Source organism: Heterodontus francisci, chromosome 11 (assembly GCF_036365525.1).
Source record: "Heterodontus francisci isolate sHetFra1 chromosome 11, sHetFra1.hap1, whole genome shotgun sequence".
In the NCBI taxonomy this organism is placed as follows: domain Eukaryota; kingdom Metazoa; phylum Chordata; class Chondrichthyes; order Heterodontiformes; family Heterodontidae; genus Heterodontus; species Heterodontus francisci.
Window position 1 is genome coordinate 30,733,982 of NC_090381.1, and position 22,528 is coordinate 30,756,509.

The 22,528-nt window shown below is 43.3% G+C and overlaps 1 protein-coding gene across 13 annotated transcripts in view; it reads left to right on the top strand.

Moving 5' to 3' along the window:
• The window catches only part of ilkap (integrin-linked kinase-associated serine/threonine phosphatase), a 57,316-nt gene extending 51,212 nt beyond the window's left edge, over positions 1–6,104 (top strand). For all 13 annotated transcript variants that reach the window (XM_068041906.1, XM_068041917.1, XM_068041918.1 and 10 more), the window contains one exon: positions 743–6,104. In XM_068041906.1, coding sequence (XP_067898007.1) covers positions 743–883 — 141 coding nt within the window. In that variant the 3' untranslated portion in view covers positions 884–6,104. The remainder of the gene's footprint in view (positions 1–742) is intronic.
• Positions 6,105–22,528: the final 16,424 nt, after the last annotated feature.

Here is a 22,528-nt window from a genome sequence, read left to right on the forward strand (position 1 = left end):
AAAGATGAGGAGTGTTTTTGGAAGTAGGAGTCAGGAGATGAGATTGGCTGCAGCAGTGCTGGATCTGAGGACCCGCATGAAGCATGGCTGTTGTAGAAAGTGGGAATTTCAGATCCCTCCAGTAATCTGCTTTCCTGAAGTCATTGACTGTTGCTGGGCCATGGGTTTCAAGGACACTCGCCTCCCAGCATTACCTTGTAGTGTCTATTCATTATGCATGAGCCTAATGAATGTCTACCTCACAGCAGAGTCTCGTTCTGTCCTTGCCCAGCACCCATACGTGTACATTGTAGCAGGAGTCACTGGACCAGCAATGGGAGCAGGAATCCCCAGGAAAGGGGCACCCTTTGCTACTCACTAGCTTGAGTCCTGAGACCAATTCTGGTGCCTGCTACCACTACAGCTGACTCCATTCCACAAGCTGAAGTGAAGCCCTTTGGTTACCCATACAGGATGGAATTTGGACACTTTGGAATGAGGAAGGGGGGTCCTCTCCATTTCTCAGCCACAGTGTTGTGGTAGGGCGATCAAGGAAGAGGTTCCCTCTGGGATTCTCGATCAGGGATTGCATGGTACATCTGGCCAGAAATAACGATCATTAAGTAAAGAACCTATCCCCCACTTTCACAGAGGCTATTTAGCTGGTTCCCAGGAGCTTTCTAGTCATGGACTTGTCTGTGTCAGCGAATTACTTGAGTTGTAAACCATACCTCAGTAGGGTGGTCTTTCTGTCAACCCACAGGACAAGACTCTGATTGCAAGGCCAGGGAAGGCGGCGGAGGATGTGCGGTTTGAAGCTGCCTGTAACAGATTAGCCAGCGAGGCAGTCCGCCGAGGCTCTGCTGATAATGTCACCATCATTTTGATAGCCATCAGGCACTGACGTACGAGGAACTCGCCTCACCGAGAATGTCTTGCGCACCAATGCAGGTGTCCAGTAGGGATTGCTGACCTCAAAGAAAAGATGGAACAACCTCAGGCCACTTCAAAAACTTGGAAGTAAAATGCTCGTTGTTATTTAACTGCCTGCTGTCGTCTGATCCTGTAGAATTGTTACCCTGCCACTGACCAACCCTCCTAAATGTAAACTTCTATGCAGCTGACAGTAGCAGAGATCCATTCTTTACTGTGTCTTCGTTGGCGTGATGCTGGATCAGCTGCTTCCTCTGCTTAGTGAGCCAAACCAACTCCTTAAAGGCTTTTCCCCATGATGTGAGCGCACTAGAGCATAGAACTGGCTTGATAGAATTTCTCCAAGCCCCCTGGTGTTGGCATGCCTGATGCTTGCACAGATGGATGGAGCATGTGAGAAAGGACGGTCTTCCTGTACAGATAATTTCAGATGGGCCCTGCAGTCGGCCAGTGGTAGGTTCGCGAAATAAAATACAGATTCAGACGCCAGGAAGGGGGTTTTGATGTCCTTCTCCCAGGGCTCAAACTGCAATGCGTGGAAATCTCTAATGAGTTGAAGGTTCTGTTTTACGTGCTCTTGTTATTGTCGTCTTGTTCGTTCGTGCTGGTGTTGAGGTCTTTGTTTTGATTGGATTCCAGTTAAAGTTGGTTCTGTTCCAAATGTCTGGCTGTACCAACTCATTTTGATACAAGCACTGACACCTTCTTTCCTCTCTGGCACCTTCGAGTGATAATTCCTACCCTTGTAAAAGCAAACATGAGGATAGTTGCTCATACCCTAATTGTATTACATGCTGAAGTAAAATGAGACAGTGAGATGGGGTGGCTGGGTGAGGGGACGGGCAACGCCATCACTCTGTGGTTTCATAACCCACTATTTTTGACAGCCGCGACTGCAGAGCCACTGAGCGTTTGTAAAATTCATGGGCATGTTGTCACTCTGGCATTGCAGCTGGTCTCTAAATCGTGATCCAGTATAAACCATAAGTTGATCAGGGACCTAGTGAACCCAGTAAGAAGAGAGCTTCACCCACTCGGGGCATTGCCAATTGTTCCAACCATATAGAACCATGGGATAGTACAGCACAGAAAAAGCCATTTCAGCCCAAAAAGAAAGCCAATCAGTTCCACTTCTCAGCTCTTTCCCCATCTCCCTGCAATTTTTTCCCTCCAAGTACTTATCCAGTTGCCTTTTGAAGGTTACTATTGTACTTGTATCCATCACCCTATCAGGCAGTGCTTTCATAATCCTACCATCTGTAGCACCAAAAAGAATTTCCTCTTGTTGCCTCTGGTTCTTTTGCCAGCTGCCTTTAAATCTATGCCCGTTGGGTATCTCACCTTCTGCCATTGGAAACTGTTTATTCTTATTTACTCCATCTGAACATCTCTAGCAAATCTCCTCTTAGTTTTCTCTGCTCTAAGGAGAACAATCCCTGCTTCTCCAGTCTATCCACATAACTGTGATTCCCTCATCCCTGGAACTATTCAAATAAACCTCTTCTGTGTGCTCCTTTTAAGCCATGGTTTCAAGTTCTTTCCAGCCCTGAACCTGCCACATTTCCTTTACATAACTAATTCAATTCTGTTTATACTGTGCCCCAATTCAGTAACAACAAACGAGGCCTCTGATTGATGGATTTAATGGAAAATTGGCAATTGGAATGTGGTCCTAAAGCAGTAGTGAAAATTCCACAAAATGTAAATGGAATTTAACTTATTCAGTAATGGTCTAGTTGAGTACTAGGGATTGTTTTAAAAAGGCACCTCGTGGCTCCAATGTGCACATGTGATACAGTATGGCTCCATACAGGGCCTCAAAGCAAAAGCCAATCAGTGGCCCATATGGGCAAGCTGAGAGGCCAGCCTGTGTGCTCTCGGGGCCCACCAGTAGTGGATGCAAACTATGTGTTCCTGATGGTCACTATTTCAGAGGCAAAAGGAGGCCAAGAAAGGCCCCCTGATCAAGGGCAGGCCAGTTGATTCCATGGCACTGGGACAATTATGTTTACCTAACAGGGTTGACTTCTCAACCTTGGGACCAGAGTTAGCTCTATTAGGTAAGTTAGGTGTGAGAGACCTGGTCAAATAATCCAGTTTCTGGACATGAACTGATTCTAAGTTTTTATTCAGTTCTCTAACAAGAATATTTGAATGCCGACCAGTTTTTGTTGACCTACATTACTCACTGTGTGAACATAGATGGCGCATGTATCCCAATCCAGCTGTACCTGTCTGACATTCTGCATAACTGGATAGCAACTGTTCTGTCACTATTACACCTTGTTCTCTAATGCCAGCTTCTCTATTTCAGTAAGTATCAGCTCTCCCTTCTCCCTGGTTATATTTTACAGTACTGATGTTACAATATACTCCACCCATGATGTGCTGTGCTGATACAGGCTTTGCACCGTGCACTACTCCTGCCTGCCTGTTTTTATATTGAGTTGATTTGAAAGTGCTTTACTTAAAAAAAAAAAAAAAATTTCAGAGCCCTACAGCTGTTACCTAATAGTCAAAAACCCACACCCTCATCCTTTGTCGTGTGATTGACTAGCATTGACAAAAATAAAGGGGATGTCCCAGACTTTGTTGATGGATCCTCTCACTCAGCCCTGGCTTTTAAAGTGTTTGTGGAGATGAATATACATAGTGAAGGAAAACAATGATTGAAAACTGTTTCTGGCACTGAGATTACAGCTTTTTAATAGTACACTTAATGCACAAGACTGTAGGATTACAGCAGTTATCTGCACAAGTCATCATGTACACAATGATAATACCATCACGGTATGCATGCTCACCAGCCGAGGTACCGGAGTCATTTTCAGCAGCAGTCAGTTCTCACTGCTCTCTCATCCTCACAGATTGTCACATAAAGCATAAAACATTTCCTGTTTGGATTCACTTTGTTGCCCTTTTCTCATAATTTCAGGCTAGCTGCTTATCCATGAAATAGATACTTGGCTGGGAGTTTCTCCAAACCATTAGTTCAGCTCTTTTATTTTGAGGAATGATCACATTTCATAATTGACTTTGGGACCTGGAGGGTTTGGCATGGACACTACGTCTTTCAGAATGAAAGATACTGGCTAAGGCATCCTTCTGTTATAGCAGGGTCTCCCCGTTCATGGTGCTGCCTGATGCATTAGGGTTCCAGTGCAGTGGGTGGTGAGGATCTGGGACTGAAGCCCATTTCCTCAGAGCTTTGAATGCTCCAGGTATAGCTCCTTCGCAGAAAATCTGGTACACTGGAACGAGATGAATTGTTCTCAAAAATTATGGAGTAGGTTGTGTTTAAGGGACTTGTTGAAAAATACAGGGCAAAAGCTATTGCGTTTGCAACTCTCGTAGACTCTTTTATGAGCCCCACCACGATGAAATGATCCTGCAGGTGTGAAATGTGGTGTAATGAATATAACGTAAAAGTGACATGCCTTCTCCAGTACTCTCTGGCTTGCAGCATGTAGAGTACATGCTATTGTCTAATAATAGATTGAAATGAAACTGAATCTAACATTGGAGCCTGCAGCCCACCATGAAACCAACAAAACAAATGTATTTAATAAAACCTCCCATACCCTCCTAAACCTCTTGGTCTATGTGACATAGTATACCACTAATTGGGAACACAAGGACAAGGTTTTAGACGTAAAGAGGCTATATTCACATGGACAGATTGCAGGTTATGGCTGCACAGGAAAATTTGATGCAGGTGTGCATCAGCCACATTCACATCTCGTGGAGATAACTGTGGTAACTGCTCTCACAATTTAGGACATATAATGTCCTTGGCACACTCCAGTTTGTACCATTCTTAATGCGTTTTTATCATGAATGACCTTCACATTCAAAAGCATTCATGTACAAACCTGCCAATGATCCTCTCTCCCCCACTTATACCTGTTTAACAATATAGATCATACTCATTCCCCTGCCTTTCTGGTAAAAGTGAGAAACGGTGGCTCCCTCGTGCACACGTCTGCATACCTTTGCATCACACTGGATCACTTTGGAAGGTTTTTGGGAAGATTACATGGTACTGACAGGAGTTTGCAGTGGAACATGGCTTGGCAATGCACTGTTGATCCACTCCACCTCTGATGAGATAGCAGGTCATCTGAAATAGGAATGTAAATCAGTATTTCACTGTGCCTTATTATGCATCCTCCCTCAGATCGATGTATACTACATCCAGTGGTTCAGTACATTTGCGACTCCTCAGACACTGAAGCAGCCCGTGTCCAGATGCAGCAAGAGCTGGACAAAGTCTAGGCTTGGGCTGAAAAGTGGCAAGTAACATTCATGCCACGCAAGTGCCAGGCAATGACCATCTCAAACAAGAGAGAATCTAACCATCTCCCTTTAATGTTCAATGGCATTACCATCGCTGAATTCCTCCAATATCAACATCCTGGGGGTTACCATTGACTAGAAACTAAACTGGACTAGCCACATATCTACAAGAGCAAGTCAGAGGCAGGGAATTTTGCGGCGAATAACTCACCTACTGACATCCCAATGCCTGTCCGTCATCTACATGGCCCAAGTCAGGAGTGTAATGACATACTCTCCACTTGTCTGGATGAGTGCAGCTCCAACAACACTCGAATATTGACACCATCCAGAACAAAGCAGCCCGCTTGATTGGCACCTCATCCACCACCTTCAACATTCACTCCCGTCACCATTGACGCACAGTGGCAGCAGTGTGTACCATCTACAAGATGCACTGCTGCAACTCACTAAGACCTCTCTGACAGCACCTTCCAAACCCACGATCTCTACCATCTAGAAGGACAAGTGCAGCAGATGCTTGGGAACACCACCACTTGCAAGTTCCCCTCCAAGTCATACACCATCCTGACGTGGAACTATATCGCTGTTCCTTCACTGTCGCTGGGTCATAATCTTGGAACTTCTTTCCTAACCACACTGTGGGTGTACCTACACCCCAAGGACTGCAGCGGTTCAAGAAGGCAGCTCACCACCACCTTCTCACGGGCAATTAGGGATGGGCAATAAATGCTGGCATAGCCAGTGACACCCACATCCCATCAATGAATTTTTTTTAAAAGCTGGTTTCCCCTTTATTTAACCAATTAGTTACATCCTCAAAACTGTAATAAATTGATCATACTATGATTTTCTAATGTTAAGACTTCCTTAATAATAAATTTCACCACTTTTCAGACGACTGGTGTCAGGCTAACTGGCCTGTAGTTCACTGTTTTCTCTTCCTCCTTTCTTGAATAGCGATATTACATTTGCTAACTTCCACTTTGCAGGGACCATTCCAGAATCCAGTTCATCCACTATCTCTGCACCTATCTCTTTTAGAACCTGAGGGTGAAGGCCATCAGGTCCTGGGGATTTGTTGGATTTTAGTACTTTAAGTTTCTCCAATACTTTTTCTATATTGATTACCTTAATTTCCTCACTTTTTAGCCCTTAGGTTACCCTCTATTTCTAGTATGCAACTTGTGTCTTCTATTTTGGAGACAGGCACACAGTGTTTGTTCAACGTCTCTGCTATTTCATCATTCCCCATAATTCTACTGTCTCTGATTCTAAGGGACCAACATTTACTTTAGCTACTCTCTTCCTTTTTATATACTTGTAAAAGGTCTTACAGTCTGTTTTAATATTTCTAGCTAGTTTACTCGTATTCTATTTTTTTCCTTTTTTATCAACTTTTTGGTGGCCCTTTTCTGGTTTCTGAACTAATCCCAATTCTCAGACTTGCTACTATTCTTTGCAACATTATAAACCTATTTTTTTTCATCTAATACTATCCTCAACTTCCTGAGTAAGCCAAGGATGGATCTTTCTTGCTGAGTTTTTATTTTTCGATGGAATATATTTTTGTTGAACATATTGAATTGTTTATTTAAATGTTTCCCACTGTTTATTTTACTGCCATACCTTTGTCTACTTACCCAATCAACCTCAACCAGCTCTCTCCTCATACCTATGTAATTGGCTTTGTTTACATTTAAGCTTCTTGTTTGTGATCAGAGTATGTCGCTTTCAAACTTAACATGGAACTCAATTGTATTATCTCTATTTCCCAGCCGATCTTTTACTAGTTTAGTTTTTTTTAGTTTAGTTTAGAGATACAGCACTGAAGCTCTATGCGATTACTAATTAACTCTGCCTCATTACACAATACTAGATCTAAAATAGCTTTATCCCTAGTTGGTCCCGTTATGTTTGCTCCAGGAAACTGTCATGAAGACATTCCACAAAGTCATCTTCTAGACCATCCTTGCCAATTTGATTGGTCCAGTCTAGATGAAGATTAAAGTCCCCAAAATTATTACATTGCCTTTGTTGCAAGCTCCAATAATTTCTTGTTTACTGCTTTGTCCAATGGTATAACTACTGTTAGGGGGCCCATAAACTACTCCCACCAGTGTTTTCTGATTCTTACTATTCCTAATCCACCCATACCGATTGTACTTCTTGATCTTCTGAGCCAAGGTCCTTTCTTACTAATGTCCTATGTCATCCTTTACTATCAGGACTACTCTTCCTCCTTTGCCATTCTGTCTGTCTTTTCTAAATATTGTGTACCATGGAATATTTATTTCCCAACCTTGGTCACCTTGTAACCATGTGTCTGTCATGATGATTAGATCGAAACCATTTATTTCTATTTGAGCCACTATTTCATCTACCTTATTGCGGATGCTTCGTGTATGCAGATAAAGAACTTTTAATGTAATTTTTTTACCACTATTTCCTGCATGGACCTTATTCGCTAATGTACAATTACTGTTAAACTCTTTGTCCTTTCCCGTCTCACTTTGCTTTTCTTTACCTATAACGCTACACTGTTGTATTGCCTTGACTTTTCTCTTTGGATTTCTAAATCTCCCTTCATCCTAATCCTCCTCCACTCCTTGTTAGTTTAAAGACCTATGCACAGCCCTAGTTATACAATTCACCGGGACACTGATCCCAGCTTGGTTTAAGTGGAGCCCATTCCAATGGAACAGTTCTATCTTTCCTGAGTACTGGTGCTCGTGTTCTATGAATCGAAACCCCTTCTTCCCACGCCACTCTTCGAGCCACACGTTTAATTCTCTAACCCGCTTGACCCTGTGCCAATTGGCACGTGGTTCAGGTAACAATTCAGAGATGATTACTTTTGATGCTCTGCATTTTAATTTGGACCTTAACTCCTCAAACTCTCTCAGCAGAACATCATTCCTAGTTCTACCGGTGTTGTCGGTTCCTACGTGGACCACAACAACTGGATCCTTCCTCTCCCACACCAATTTCATCTCCAGCTGTAAGGAGATGTCCGGAACCCTCGCACCATGCAAGGAACAACCTTCAGAGCTGCCGGTCGCGGCTGCAGAGAACAGTATCCCGCTGACTATACTGTCCCCTATCACTACTGCATGCCTTTTCGCTCCCCCCACCCACCCACTTGAATCACATCCTGCACCATGGTGCCATGGTGAGTTTATTCATCCACCCTGCAGTCCTTGTTCTCATTCGCACAGGTAGAAAGTACCTCGTACCTGTTGGTCAAAGTCAAGGGCTGAGGCTCCTCCATCTCTACATGCTGAATCCCCATACCTGCCTGAGTCACAGTCGCATTCTCCTGTCTCTGACCGTTGACCTCTAAAGTTCTACTTAATCTAAGGGGTGTGACAGCCTCCTGGAATAAAGTGTCCAGGTAATTCTCCCCCTCCCTGATGCTCTGCAATGTCTGTAACTCAGTCTCCAGCTCAGCAACTCTGAGCCGAAGTTGCTCCAGCTGCAGATGCTTACCGCAGATATGTTTGTCCCGGACTGCAGTGCATTCCACAGATTCCCAAAAGTTGCAGTCACGGCACATCACCATCCCTGCCATGTCTGCATAACCTTATTTATTTAATTAGTCAATTAGTTATGAATTTACACAACTAAAGTAATAGCAAGTTAGAGTCCATAGCTTACAGACAGAAGAACGCTCACCAGCTATTGGAGGTTGAACATAAAGGTTTAAAAAAGCAGCACCTCTTTCCCCCTCTGCACCAAAATCCTGATGTAGCACTCGGTCCTCAAAGCACTCTGTTGTCAACTTACTCTGTGCTACCTTATTTCTCGTATGGTTTCTAGAAACTTTTATAAACGCTACCTAATCTCCTCGGATGTTAATCTGACCTGACCTTTGAGGATATTTGGCATGCCATGGTTAAACTCTCTGTCCCTTTCTTTCTGACTCTCTGCTTTTCTTCACCCACATCGCTACACTGTTGTATTGCTTCGACCTATCTCTTTGGACTTCTAAATTTCCCTCCCCCACCCCCTGTTAGTTTAAGCCCTATCCACAGCCCGAGTTATACAATTCAACAGGACACTGGTCCCAGCTAGGTTTAAGTGGAGCCCATCCCAACAAAACAGCTCTATCTTTCCTGAGTACTGGTGGTAGTGCCCCATGAATCGAAACCCCTTCTTCTCATGCCACTCTTTGAGCCACGAATTTAATTCTAACCTGCTTGACCCTGTGGCGTGTGGCTCAGGTAACAATCCAGAGATGATTACTTCTGATGTTCTGCATTTTAATTTGGACCCTAACTCCTCAAACTCTCTCAGCAGAACATCATTCCTAGTTCTATAGTTCCTAGCTTTATATTCCACTGCTGTTCAGGTTCCCAGTGGTGAAGAGTGGGCTTAGCAGGTCCTGAGGTCAGTCAGAGTTCAGTTGCTGTTTGAGGAAGGGAATTTGCAAATTTGCAGTGTAAAATTTCAACTCCAGGGAAATAAAAAAAAAATCAAGAAGTGACTGGCTTTCTTTCTTTTGAAGGGTGACATCTGGAGTGCGACACATACAATTTCTATATGAACAGTAATTATTCAAAAATTAAACTGAAGCCTAGCCAGTGGCTGAGAGTTGAAGGTGGTGATTCTGTTACCATTGGCACCATTACGAAATTGCCCTAAAGCCTGCTGGATTAATCTGCTGCCTAACGCTTTCCAACCATCTGTTAATCTTAAATATGTTGCTCATCTATTTCTTCTTGTAGCCTACTTAATTTTCTGCACCTAAAGCCCATTTGCTTGATCTTGTTTGTAAACAGTCAAATGTAGATAAAAATGTTTCAATAATTGCTCAGGCCAGTGAACAACAAACGTACTAAAGGGCAGCTGCACTCTACTCCCACCCCATGTGTAGATTGCTTACCCACTTTGCTGCATTAAAGGCCCTCGGTTGTGAAGAGAATGCAAAACCTTTCCAGCCTCTGCCATTACAGCCAGATTTTAATATGTGCTGGCAGCTTTGCTTTATTTAAGGGGGCACTATAGTTTAATGCCTCCCAGTGCTCGCAGTGAGGATTAAGAGTCACAATGAGTAACCTAAAGTGTGAATCAAGCAAAGAGCCAGTTCCTCATTTTTCAGTGTAGGCTGTTTTATTGAGGAAGGGAATTTGCAGTGTAAAATTTCAACTCCAGTGAAATTTAAAAAAAATCAAGAAATGACTGGCTTTCTTTCTCATGAAATGTGACTTAAAGATTATCCCTGGATGCCCTTACCTAACGAAAAACTGTTGATTTCCATCTTGTAAATTTCAGTTGACCCCAGCAATAGGTTCAGATTTCCACTCCCCTATGTGTGAAAAGGAGCTTCCTGATTTTGCTCCTGAAAGGCCTGCCTCTAACTTTAAGTCACCCCCCCCCTCCCCTCCCCCCTCACCAGAGGAAATAGTTTATGTACCCTATTGAATCCTTTTCACGTTTTCAACACCTCAATTTGATCACCCCTGAATTATCTAAACTCAAGGGAATACAATCCAAGTTTATGCAACCTTTCCTCATCATTTAACCCTTTAAACCTTGGTATCTTTCTGGTGGATCTGTACGTCCAGCCCTGTGGGAGTGCAATAAATACGGGCACAGTGGAAAATTCAGCTACGTCCTCTGCCGACATTGTGATGTGTGCAATCAAATAATGAAAATAGGTTTGCTATGATCCCTGTAGTTCTGACACACATCCCACACCAATGAGATCCTCAGTTTCGAAATATATCAAATAATATAAATAAGGAGCACAATTCTTCTACAGTCTAAGCAAATAATTATTTTCTATATACCCTTTTTCTGTGATTGATCTACAATCATTAAATGAAGAAGGGATTGGTGGAATGGATTCTTCACTTGTGCTGTCACATTATGTTTGGAAAAGCAAATTTTTCATTTCTTCTGAGTTTTTGAACTTGGATGCCTCTTATTGATGCCATTTATGAAGTGCTGGACCTGGCGGAAGACAGCAGTCTGGTACCGCCCGCATCAGGAGCTTTGGTACAAGTTGCCAGTGGCATTTTTGTTCGCTCGTGTTTTCAGCAGGTTTTGGGATTCATCTGGAATTATTGTCCTCACGGAGGTATAAAATGGAGTCTTATTCTGAACTGGCTTTCCCAAAAAAAAAATCACCCGATCATTTGATATAAATCTGTTGGAAATATGACCTCCTTTCCCAGTCCCTGAATGTATTATGGGCTGAGCATGAAAGGAGCTGAAGGTCTTTTGTTCTACGTACATAATGTGAACAAATGAGTTGAGACTTACTGAGCAAAGTACCATCCCTGCCTTTGGAAGGGCTCTGAGCAGTTTTGATTGGCTTCTTCCATTCCTATTTGAGTGAATAGACTGATAATCAGGGCGTAATGATGATTGTAAAATCTCATTTCAGGTGCACAGTGCCAGAGGTAAGAGTGCTGAAAGTTTAGGATTACAGTTTTTCATACATGCCAACCTAAAGATATAGCAGAAACTTCTTAAAATATGATAACTCACAAACAGCCCTGAATATGACTTTAATGTTGTGAAGACTGAGATGGAGACTGAGGTGGAGCAGTGTATGGGTTTATTGTTAATTAGGCCATGTGTATATCCTTTTGCACTGGAAAGAAAACTACAAGCACAAGATCAGTTTATGGCAGTGATCCATTTAATGATTGAAGTTGGATGGAAGTACTGAAGGAAATTTAGTTCCTGGGAGATCTAAGGTGTGCTCCACCACCAGCACCCCCAACTCCCCTCCGAAACTTTTACTTTTTGTTTTGCACTTTACCCACTCACAACATTGACAGCACAGTTTAATTAATTTTTGAATGATGTGATTAAGTGAGAGATAAAAGCTTTGTTTTATGACATTTTGGAGTCTACTATAACTCCAGCCAAAAATAACTTATCCTGTAAGGATTTGATATTTTAAATCTGACAAGGCAAGTAATTTTCGAGACTTCAATCTGGCAGCTCGCCTTGACAGCACCTCCCAGCTCTGAGACCTCTACTATTTGGGGCGGCACAGTGGCGCAGTGGTTAGCACCGCAGCCTCACAGCTCCAGGGACCCGGGTTCGATTCTGGGTACTGCCTGTGTGGAGTTTGCAAGTTCTCCCTGTGTCTGCGTGGGTTTTCTCCGGGTGCTCCGGTTTCCTCCCACAAGCCAAAAGACTTGCAGGTTGACAGGTAAATTGGCCATTATAAATTGTCACCAGTATAGGTAGGTGGTAGGGAAATATAGGGACAGGTGGGGATGTTTGTTGGGAATATGGGATTAGTGTAGGATTAGTATAAATGGGTGGTTGATGTTCGGCACAGACTCGGTGGGCTGAAGGGCCTGTTTCAGTGCTGTATCTCTAATCTAAGAGCAGCAAGATCGTGGGAAAGCCGTCCACCTTCAAGTTGCACACCAGCCTGACTTGGGCATACATTGCTGTTCCTTCATCATTACTGGGTCAAAATCAAGGAATTTCCTACCTAACACCACCATGAGGGCATTATCAGCACAAAGACCGCAGAGGTTCAACGAGAAGGCCCACCACCATCAACTTTTCAAGGTAAACGACGCTTTGCTAGCATTGTTCAGATCCCAGGAATACCTTTTAGAAAACTATATGCAGTCCAGTTACTTTCATTGGGAATTATATCCATGGATAGATTGCCAATTTGTGAACTGAAACCCTTTACAGCACACACCTACAATGATCCGAGCCAACAGTGTTCTATTGTGACTCGGCAAATTGGCTCACAATTCTGTCTGTCCCTGTCTCAGATCCCAGAACAGTCCAGAGGCAGGCATGGTATTACCTGGGCTGAGGTGTTATGTTAATTAACCATTCAAAGTAAAGTGTCTTTTGGCGGCTTTGAGGGATAAGGGTGAGTCAATACCAAAGCAAACTCTTACAACCAAGTTCTGATGAAAATCCGAGCCTAAACATTAACCTGTCTTCTATTTTTTAATTTTTGATCAGCTTTCAACAGGAGGTTGACAATTAAACAGCCAATGCTCCAGGGATTCTTCTGAGGGTTTGACCTGAGATTAGAGAATCCCACAGAAATTCCGAGCTATGGTTTACACGAATGGGCAAAAGGAACTTGAATTTTATGCCTCTGGGTAGTTCTGACTGGCAGCCCAGGTTTACCATTTCTCTGCTCCAGTATAGACAGTTAGAATTTGCTCCCTGGATATCACATAGTAAGTAAAGGGACTTCATGAGTACTTAAGCAAACTGAAAAGAGCTTTCAAAGTTACAGAATGTGACTGGAAACTACGCCTCACCAAAACAAGCCAATGATTTGTAACACAGTAGGGCATCTGAAACGTGGGAATCTCAGTGCAAGTTTTGAAATAAAGTAAAATTCATTAACATTTCAATTCCTGGAAATTCTGCAAGTGCAATGACAAGACTGCTCAAATAAAATAAATTAATACTTCACACCAAAGAACATCCTTCTTAGCGCGAAGAATTGTCAGCAACAAGCAGGCATATCCTAAAAAGTTCTTTTAAGAAAAATGAACAGTTTTTAAAAGCTGCATTCTAAGAACCCAGTTATATATAACTTTGGAGATAAGCACTAAATAGACACACGTGTAACTGCAACCCTCTAAAACCATCAACTCATCTTAAAAGTTTTCTACCTCATGTTCATAGGCAACCAACAGTAGTTAGAAAGTAATTTTCATTGGCTCTAACATCCTTCAGTTGATCTGATTGAAACATATAGGCAATCCCAGCGAATAAAGTCGATTGCTCTTGTGAGATACTGACAAGCTGAGTTGAAGCACTGACAGCCAGCTTTGATAGCTGATTGTCAAAATGTATGCAATATTTTATCTGCGTATAATGATACTTTTGCCACGATTTTAACTCGGGGTGGTATCAGTGTGTGGAGAAGGGACCGGATCAGACGGTGCACTCTGAAGTGCAGAAGCTGGCGCAGCCCGGCCAATTTGAACCTATGTCACGCAAATTCCATTGAAAATCTTCGGCCACTATTTAAAGGGTGAATGCTCTTCTTAAAGAGAGGCTACATTTACAGAATATAATCAGTACTTCTGACTTCTGAATTTTTGCTTCTGGAAGATGGCTGCAAAAGGAGTAAGGTTTCCCCAGGATTTCTGACGCCTCCCTGGAGGTGCTGCTCACAGCAGTGAGTGCCAGGAGGGAAGTACTGTTCCCTCAAACTGCAGAAGAAAATCTAACAGCATCACAAAGAGAGCCTGGCTGGAGTTAGCACAAGCCTTACCCTGATGACTTAGATATTACAGCAAGAAATTCAATGACATCACTATCTCAGGAAAGGTCAATACACCTCCTCCATTCTGTTGAGTTTAGGATAATTGGCAATCAGGCCCACACCTGCCAAGAAGGAGGCACATTAATTTGGCCACATGACTACAGGGGTTAAGTTACGAGGAGAGATTACACAAATTAGGCCTATTTTCGCTAGAATTTAGAAGGTTAGAGGTGATCTGATCGAAGTCTTCAAGATATTAACAGGAAAAGACAGGCTCGATAAAGATAAACCATTTCCACTGGTTGGAGATTCTAAAACTAGGGGGCATAGTCTAAAAATTAGGACCAGACTGTTCAGGAGAGATGTTAGGAAGCACTTCTTCACGCAAAGGGTGGTAGAGGTTTGGAACTCTCTCCCACAAACAGTAGTTGAAGTTAGAACAGTTGTTAATTTTGAATCTGAGATAGATTTTTGTTAAGCAAAGATATTAAGGGATATGGGCCAAAGGCAGGTATATGGAGTTAGGCCGCGGATCAGCCATGATCTCATTGAATGGTGGGACAGGCTTGAGGGGTTGAATGGCCTACTGTTCCTATGAACATTGATTTTTTAAACTGTTATTGGAGTAAAGAAAGAACTTGTTTAAAAAAAAACCACCTGACTCTTGACTGGAAATATATTTGCATAGTAACAGACAGTACTTGGAAAGGACAAAGGGGCCACTCCCTGCTGCAATTTAATTCACAATGGACTTTTGATTACCAGACGTTGAGGGTGGAGGATCTCACATTCCAGGTTAGCAGCTAAGATGGCCGAATATACAAACAGACATGGTCAGACCAGTTTAGTCACATGACTAACTGGCTGTTGGAGTTTTTTGAATTTTGAGCTTGCCACAGAGTTTTAAACTAGCAGAAAGCTGTTTGCTCCTGGATTGGAAAAGGTGTCTCTTGGCTGGCTTGCCACCACCTCTCCTGCCTGCTCTCATCTCTCTCACCAGCTTCGGAAACCATTGAAGATATATGAACCCCAAGAGAGAAAAGTCTCATACAGTAAACAAGGTTTAAGAAGAATACTGGGCCCCAATGAAAAGCAAGACCATATCTTCAATCAAGGACTACAGCAAGCTCGAAGCACAGTAACAAAAACCGCTCCTCAGAGATTGCATCAAACTATTCCACTTTATCTTCTGCTCCTCTCTGTCTCTATTTTCATGTACATATCACATATGCATGCTAGCTTGGGGTGCGGTGTGTATCTGTAAAGTTTAAGTTTTAATACATTTCCCTTTCCTTCTTTAAACCTGAGAAAGCCTGTTTGTGCTCATTTCTTTGCCTTATACTTGGAAAGCAGTGAACAAAGATTCACCAAGGGGGAGCTCAACACACAGTGTGTTTAAAAAGATAACCCTGTTACAGTAAGACCAGGTGAAGGCTAAAGGGACCCCTAGACACCTTTCTCACCTGGTCGTAACAGAAATTTGGGTGCTAGTGTCCAGAATTTTACCCACAGACAAATGAGAGAAATTGGAAGTGGGAAGCTAAATTGTTCCCAATCAAAAAAGAGCAAGATATTACAGGTTTTCTTGCGGTTGTGTGTGCTTGAATACTAACATGGCTGTAACTGAAGCTAGTAGCTCTCCAAGCCAGAGTGAAGTAACTTGGGATAAGTTAAAAGCACTGTCTGTGGAGGAGCTGAGAGAAATGGCTGAGCAGTGTGGGATCACTGTATGTGGCAAGGCTAGGAAGTCTGAACTCCTAAGACTAGTGGCCAAACATTTTCCCTTGAATCTGAAGATTCAGAAACAGGGTTAGAAGCAGACTCTGACAGGGTACTGCTAGTAAAGATACAATTGGAACAGAAGAAACTTGAATTAGAGGAAAGAGAAAGAGAGAGAGGAGAGGGAGAAAAAGAGAGCCTTCCAGAAGGAACGTGAAGAAATAGAGGGAGAGGAGAGAGAGAAAGAAAGACAGGAGAAGGAACGAGAGAGAGGAGAGAGAAAGAATATTCCAGAAAAGAATCGGAAGAAAAAGAGCTGAAGTGACTTGGGTTAACTGGGGGAGGGGTGGGGGGTGGGTGGGGTGCGACAGAGTAACCCCAGTGAAAGCATAGCCAATATGCAGAAGCAGAATTCACGGCTGGGTACAAAATTGCTAAAACTCACTCAATTCCAAAATTCAATGAGGAAGATGTGGAAGCGTTTTGTGTCTTTTGAGAAACTGGCAAGGCAGCTAAAATGGCCAGCTGGGACCTGGTCTCTTTTAATACAAAGCAAGCTAACTGGAAAAGCCCATGAGGTTTATTCCTTGTTGCCAGATGAGAGTTCTTTAAATTATGAACTGACCGGAAATGCTATCCTCGGGGCATATGAATTAGTACCCAAAGCCTATTGTCAAAAGTTTAGAACCCTCAAAAAGCAAGCTAATCAAACCTATCTGGAATAAAAACAAGAAATGCTGGAACCACTCAGCAGGTCTGGCAGCATCTGTGAAAAGAGAAGCAGAGTTAACGTTTCGGGTCAGTGACCCTTCTTCAGTTCCGAAGAAGGGTCACTGACCCGAAACGTTAACTCTGCTTCTCTTTCCACAGCTGCTGCCAGACCTGTTGAGTGGTTCCAGCATTTCTTGTTTTTATTTCAGATTTCCAGCATCTGCAGTATTTTGCTTTTATTTTAGTGCAAACCTATCTGGAGTTTGAAAGAAGTAAGCAGCTGGCTTTTGACCAGTGGCTGAGGGTTCTTAAAATACAGTTCAGCTATGAGATTCTCAGAGAAGTAATTCTGTTAGAGGAATTAAAAACTCTCTCTCACTCTCAATAAAGATCCATGTAGAGTAGCAGCGGGTTCAGGGAGCCCGGAAAGCGGCCATTCTGGCCGACGAGCTTGCTTTAATTTATAAGTAGGTTTCCCAGGGGAGAACCTTTCCTAATCACCCCTACCGAAAAGGACAAAGGGTGGGAAGGTGATCTCTGCCCAGGCAGTCCTGGGAGAGACAGGAAAGCAGGAGACACAGGGGCCCTCCTCCAGCCAAAAAGGAAGGTGCTGTGAGTAAGAGTGAGACCCGGAGACCTGTGTGCTTCCATCGTAATAAGGCAGGGCATTTAAATGCTGACTGCTGGAAACTAAAGGGAAAACTGGTAGGGTTAATCAGGGCACACCCGCTCAGTGAAGATGGGACCCTGATGGAAAGCACAGAACAAGCTGTGGCTTTAACTGCAGTAAGAGTGCAACCAGGAAGCTTACTACAGCCAGTGCAGGAAAAGTTAGTAGGATTCCTGAAAGGTTTTGGGGTTTTGTGTCTGAAGGGACAGTAACCCCACACCTGTTGGGTGGGGCAAGCAAGCCCATAGTGATTCTCAGGGACACAGTGGCCACTAGATCCCTTTTACTGGGAAAAGGCCTGACCTTTCCCCCAGAGAGTGCAGTGAACACCAGAATGGTGGTGAATGGTATCGGAGGGCAGTGTATGCCTGTACCTGTACACCAGGTGCACCTGGCGTGTGACCTAGTTTCGGGACCGGTGACTGTAGGGATTGTCCCTAGTTTGCCTGTGGACGGGGTTGACCTGCTCCGAGGTAATGATCTGGTAGGGGTGAAGGTAGTAGCCCCCCCAATAGTGAAAGAAAGGCTGCAGGAGGTCAGAGAGGCAGGTCAGTGGCAGGAGACGGTTCTCTGCAGTTTCCCTGAATGTGTAGTGGATCAGGCCAGGATCAAACCAGCTCCCCCAGAGGAGACTGAATTAGCATTGCAGGCAGATGGCCAGGTCTGTCTGTCTGAGACTTTCTTTGGCAAGTTAGGAGACCCAGAGAATGAATTAAATGGATTTTCCCTAAGTGTGACTCAGCGAGCTGACCCAGTATTGTGAGAGTTAACACAGGCTGCCCAGTCTGAAAATGAAGCAGAGGGAGTCCCTGATTGCTACTATTTAAAGAATGAGGTACTGCTGAGGAAATGGAGTTCTCACAGACCTAAGGGCAAGGAGTGATTAGTAGTTCACCAGTTAGTGGTGCCGCAGAGATACTGGGGAGAAATATTAAGAAGGGGCCACAAGAATGCAGTGGCAGTACATGTTGGTATACGAAAGACCAAAGCCCGCTAAGACAACAGTTTGACTGGTCAAAACTCCACAAAGATGTGGTGGAGTACTGCAGGAGTTGCCACTTGTGCCAGGTTGAGGAGAAACCCCAACCTACAGTGAAACCTGCACCTCTAAGTCCTGTACCGGGGTTAGGAGGACCCTTCAACTGAGGGCTGGTGAACTGTAAGGTACCCACGCTGAGAACTAAAGGGGACTGGCAGGCACATGGCTGGCAAAATTTTAGAAAGAGAAGGGGAAAAAGTGACCAAGAGGGCAGGTTAAAGGAAGTCCGGGAAGAATCTCAGATGAAATCCCCTACTTTCTGGTCAACCAACCCTGAAAAATTTGAAAAGTTAGACCCTACATCCTCCTGTGTAAATGCAGACACGAGAAGCACCCCAGCAGAGTTGCTAACAGCATTTACAGGAACCTGCAACGACAAAGATAGACCTCTAGTGGGCACAGAAACTGTGAGGGTGAAGCCTCACCTAGTCGCAGTGCCACTGGAGAATGCTGTCAATTCTGCACAAATACCTGCATGTAGGAGTGTCCCAGAGAACAAAGGGGAGATTAACAAAGACTCCTACCCCACAGTCAAAGAAGAAGGGAACCACCCATCCACTGAAGTCAAAATTCTTTGCATGACTCAGCAAAGCACTGAAAGAGAGTTCAGGATAGACCCGCTCACTACTAACTCTCCTGGAAAAAAAATACCTCAACAGGAACAAACCCCTAGTCAATCATGGCAATGGGCAAACTGAAGGAAAGCTTCCCCAAAGAACCACAAGGCTACTGGGATGCCAAAAAAGGGGAAATTGAAACAGCTCCGGCACCCAGAAAAGACAATTTTAATAGGCTTTAAGATTGATGAATGAATGGAAATGAATGAGAGAAATGCCTGGTTTTTCTTTCTGTATCTTATATTTCTCTCAAACCTTTTAATGAAAGGCACCGTGTTTTTTCAAATTGCATTTCATTCCCCTGGGTGTGGATGTGTCATGCAGGCACCCACCTGCCAAGAATGAGGCACATTTTGCCACATGAACATTGATTTTTTAAACTGTTACTGAAGTAAAGAAAGAACTTGTTTTAAAAAAAAACACAGACCTTTGACTGGAATGACATTTGCATAGTAACAGACAGTACTTGGAAAGGACAAAGGGGCCACTCCCTGCTGCAATTTAATCCACAATGGACTTTTGATTACCAGACATTGAGGGTGGAGGATCTCGCATTCCAGGTTAAGATGGCCGAATATACAAACAGACATGGTCAGACCAGTTTAGTCACATGACTAACTGGCTGTTGGAGTTTTTTGAATTTTGAACTTGCCACAGAGTTTTAAACTAGCAGAAAGCTGTTTGCTCCTGGACTGGAAAAGGTGTCTTGTGGCTGACTTGCCGCCACCTCGCCTGCCTGCTCTCATCTCTCTTGCCAGCTTCGGAAACCATTGAAGACATATAAACCCCAAGAGAGAAAAGTCTCCTACAGTGAACAAGGTTTAAGGTTTAAGAAGAATACTGGGCTCCAATGAAAAGCAAGACCATATCTTCAATCAAGGACTACAGCGAGCTTGAAGCACAGTAACAAAAACCTCTCCTCAGAGATTGCCTCTTTATCTTCTGCTGTTTTCTGTCTCTATTTTCATGTACATATTGCGTATGCATGCTAGCGTGGGGCTCGGCGTGTATCCGTAGGTGCTAACCGAACTAGAGTTTAAGTTTTAATAAATTTGACTTTTCTTCTTTCAACCTGAGAAAGCCAGTTTCACCAAGGGGGAGCTCAAAACACAGTGAGTTTAAAATTAAAACCCTTTTACAATAAGACCAGCTGAAGGCTAAAGGGGCCCCTAGACACCTTTTTCACCGGGTCCTAATAGAAATTCCTAACCTTCATTTTTAATACAGGCACATGGGCTCAAGAGATGGATGTCTGATTAATAACTTTCATTACTAAACACACTAATACAACTCATTACATTCAGTGCTCATGAGATTGACATCACTTATGCTCCCAAACAAAGAACTCATTGGGGATTTGCAAGCTGAACCCTCTGATTGCCCACAGTAGTCCTTAAGTAAGACTAGGTAGAGTTCCTAAAGTACATCAATGTGCAGTACCTTTATGTAGTTAATACATGAAATAAACATGTCAACATGTTCCAACTACATGCGGTTAGTGTGAAAGTACATAGGGTTAATACATAGGCATGTCAGTAGTCACGTAGACCACTTGCTCCTTCCACGCTTGCTCATTAGTATCACTATCTGTTTATTGTTCTCCGGACATTCCACACACATGAATGACTACAGAAGTCCTTCAAAACCTTCACTTCCTTATCTTCTTTAGATATTTCTTACAGAGAGACTTATTCTTCTTTCACACTCCCCTGGTGTTCCCCAGACACACTGGCGTTCTTCCAGTAATTAACATTCCATTCTCACATCAGCCAACACCTAACTGCTGGGTCTGATATCTTTGTGTGTCCAGAGTATGATTTAATCCAATTTAACCCTTACTTTTATTATTACCTAACCGTCTACATACTGCTAGCTATCCTACCTTGCTTACTGCCCATGACTAGTTATCCTAAACCGAATGGCTTGCTAGGTCATTTCAGAGGGCAGTTAAGAGTCAACCATATTGGCGTGGGACTGGAATCGCATAAAGATCAGACCAGTTTTCCTTGGTGCTGCTGGTTGGGAGGCACCCTGCAGATAGTCCTGTCAAGTTTCTCCTAACAGGCTAGCCAAAAGGCCTTGATTTACATAGTATTCATGAAGCTCCCACCTGCCTGCACCAAGAGCCGTGGCCAACTTGGGTGCTAACGGAGTGGCCTGCAAATGGAAAGCCTACTCAGAGGCGTTTCACCTCTCCCATTGCTGAACGAGTGTGGTTAAAATTGGGGCGTACATGTTCCTTTCCTCCCCATTATGTTGTGTGGGTATATTGGTTTCTTGTGTTTATTATTGGCTGAGCATCATGGCCACAGTCACTCCCTTTTTGGAAGAATGCTGTGGGCATTGATTTTATATTGAATAATGGTCTTTGATTCAGTTCTGAAGACTACTGTTGGATACCTTACTCATTTCTAGTGAATACAGTATTGGAACAGGAGCCTTTGGAAAAAAAAGGTTGAGGGTGAATGGGAGTTGCACTTTTCCCATTATGAACTCCCAGGTCAGACTTCCTTACTGTGTGTCAACAATTAGTGTTGAGTATATTGGAGTAACTAGGGGTATTTGAATGTCTAGGTGTACTGGAATGCCTGAGTACATGCGCATTGAGGAAAATCAAGTGGGGAGGATAATGGCACCTACTTGGATTTCAGTTCATTTAAATTATTGCAATCCTCTGCTGAATGTGTACTTGTAACCAGTAAATCCAGTCGGGTGTAGCAATATTTTTGCTGTTACTCTGCGTGGCATGGCTATATGAAACCTGGTTTGGATTGCACAAGTTCAGAAGCCTTCAGTTTAGTCTGGGAGGAACTAATAGCCAGTTTCTGTTGAGGAGAGATATTAATCATTAGGATGTTTAAAAAGTGGAGCATTTATTTTTGTGTTTCTTGTTACTTTACCAGATAGAATGGGAAAGCATCAGTGGTTTGGGAGCATAAATTCATAAAAGATAGTGGACTTCTCAGACTCGAGAAAGTAAATCTTCTGGTTTAGGCATGGAGCAGGGGGTGGGGGAACCATGGGCACTCTGGACCTCACACCCATTGATTTGGGCTCATCAGACTTCCATGATTGGTTCATGAAGCAAATGAACTCCCATCACTGGGCACCACACTTCAGGAAGATAGTGAAAGTTTTAGAAAAGGTGCAGAAGAGATTTACTAGAATGGTTCCAGGGTTGAGAGATTACAGTTACATGGATAGACTAGAAAAACTGTGGCTGTTCTCCTTAGAGCATTGAAGGCTCAAAGGAGATTTGATAGAATGTTCAAAATCATGAAGGGTTTAGATAGAGTAAATAAAGAAAAACTGTTTTCGATGGCTAAAGAGTCTGTAACAAG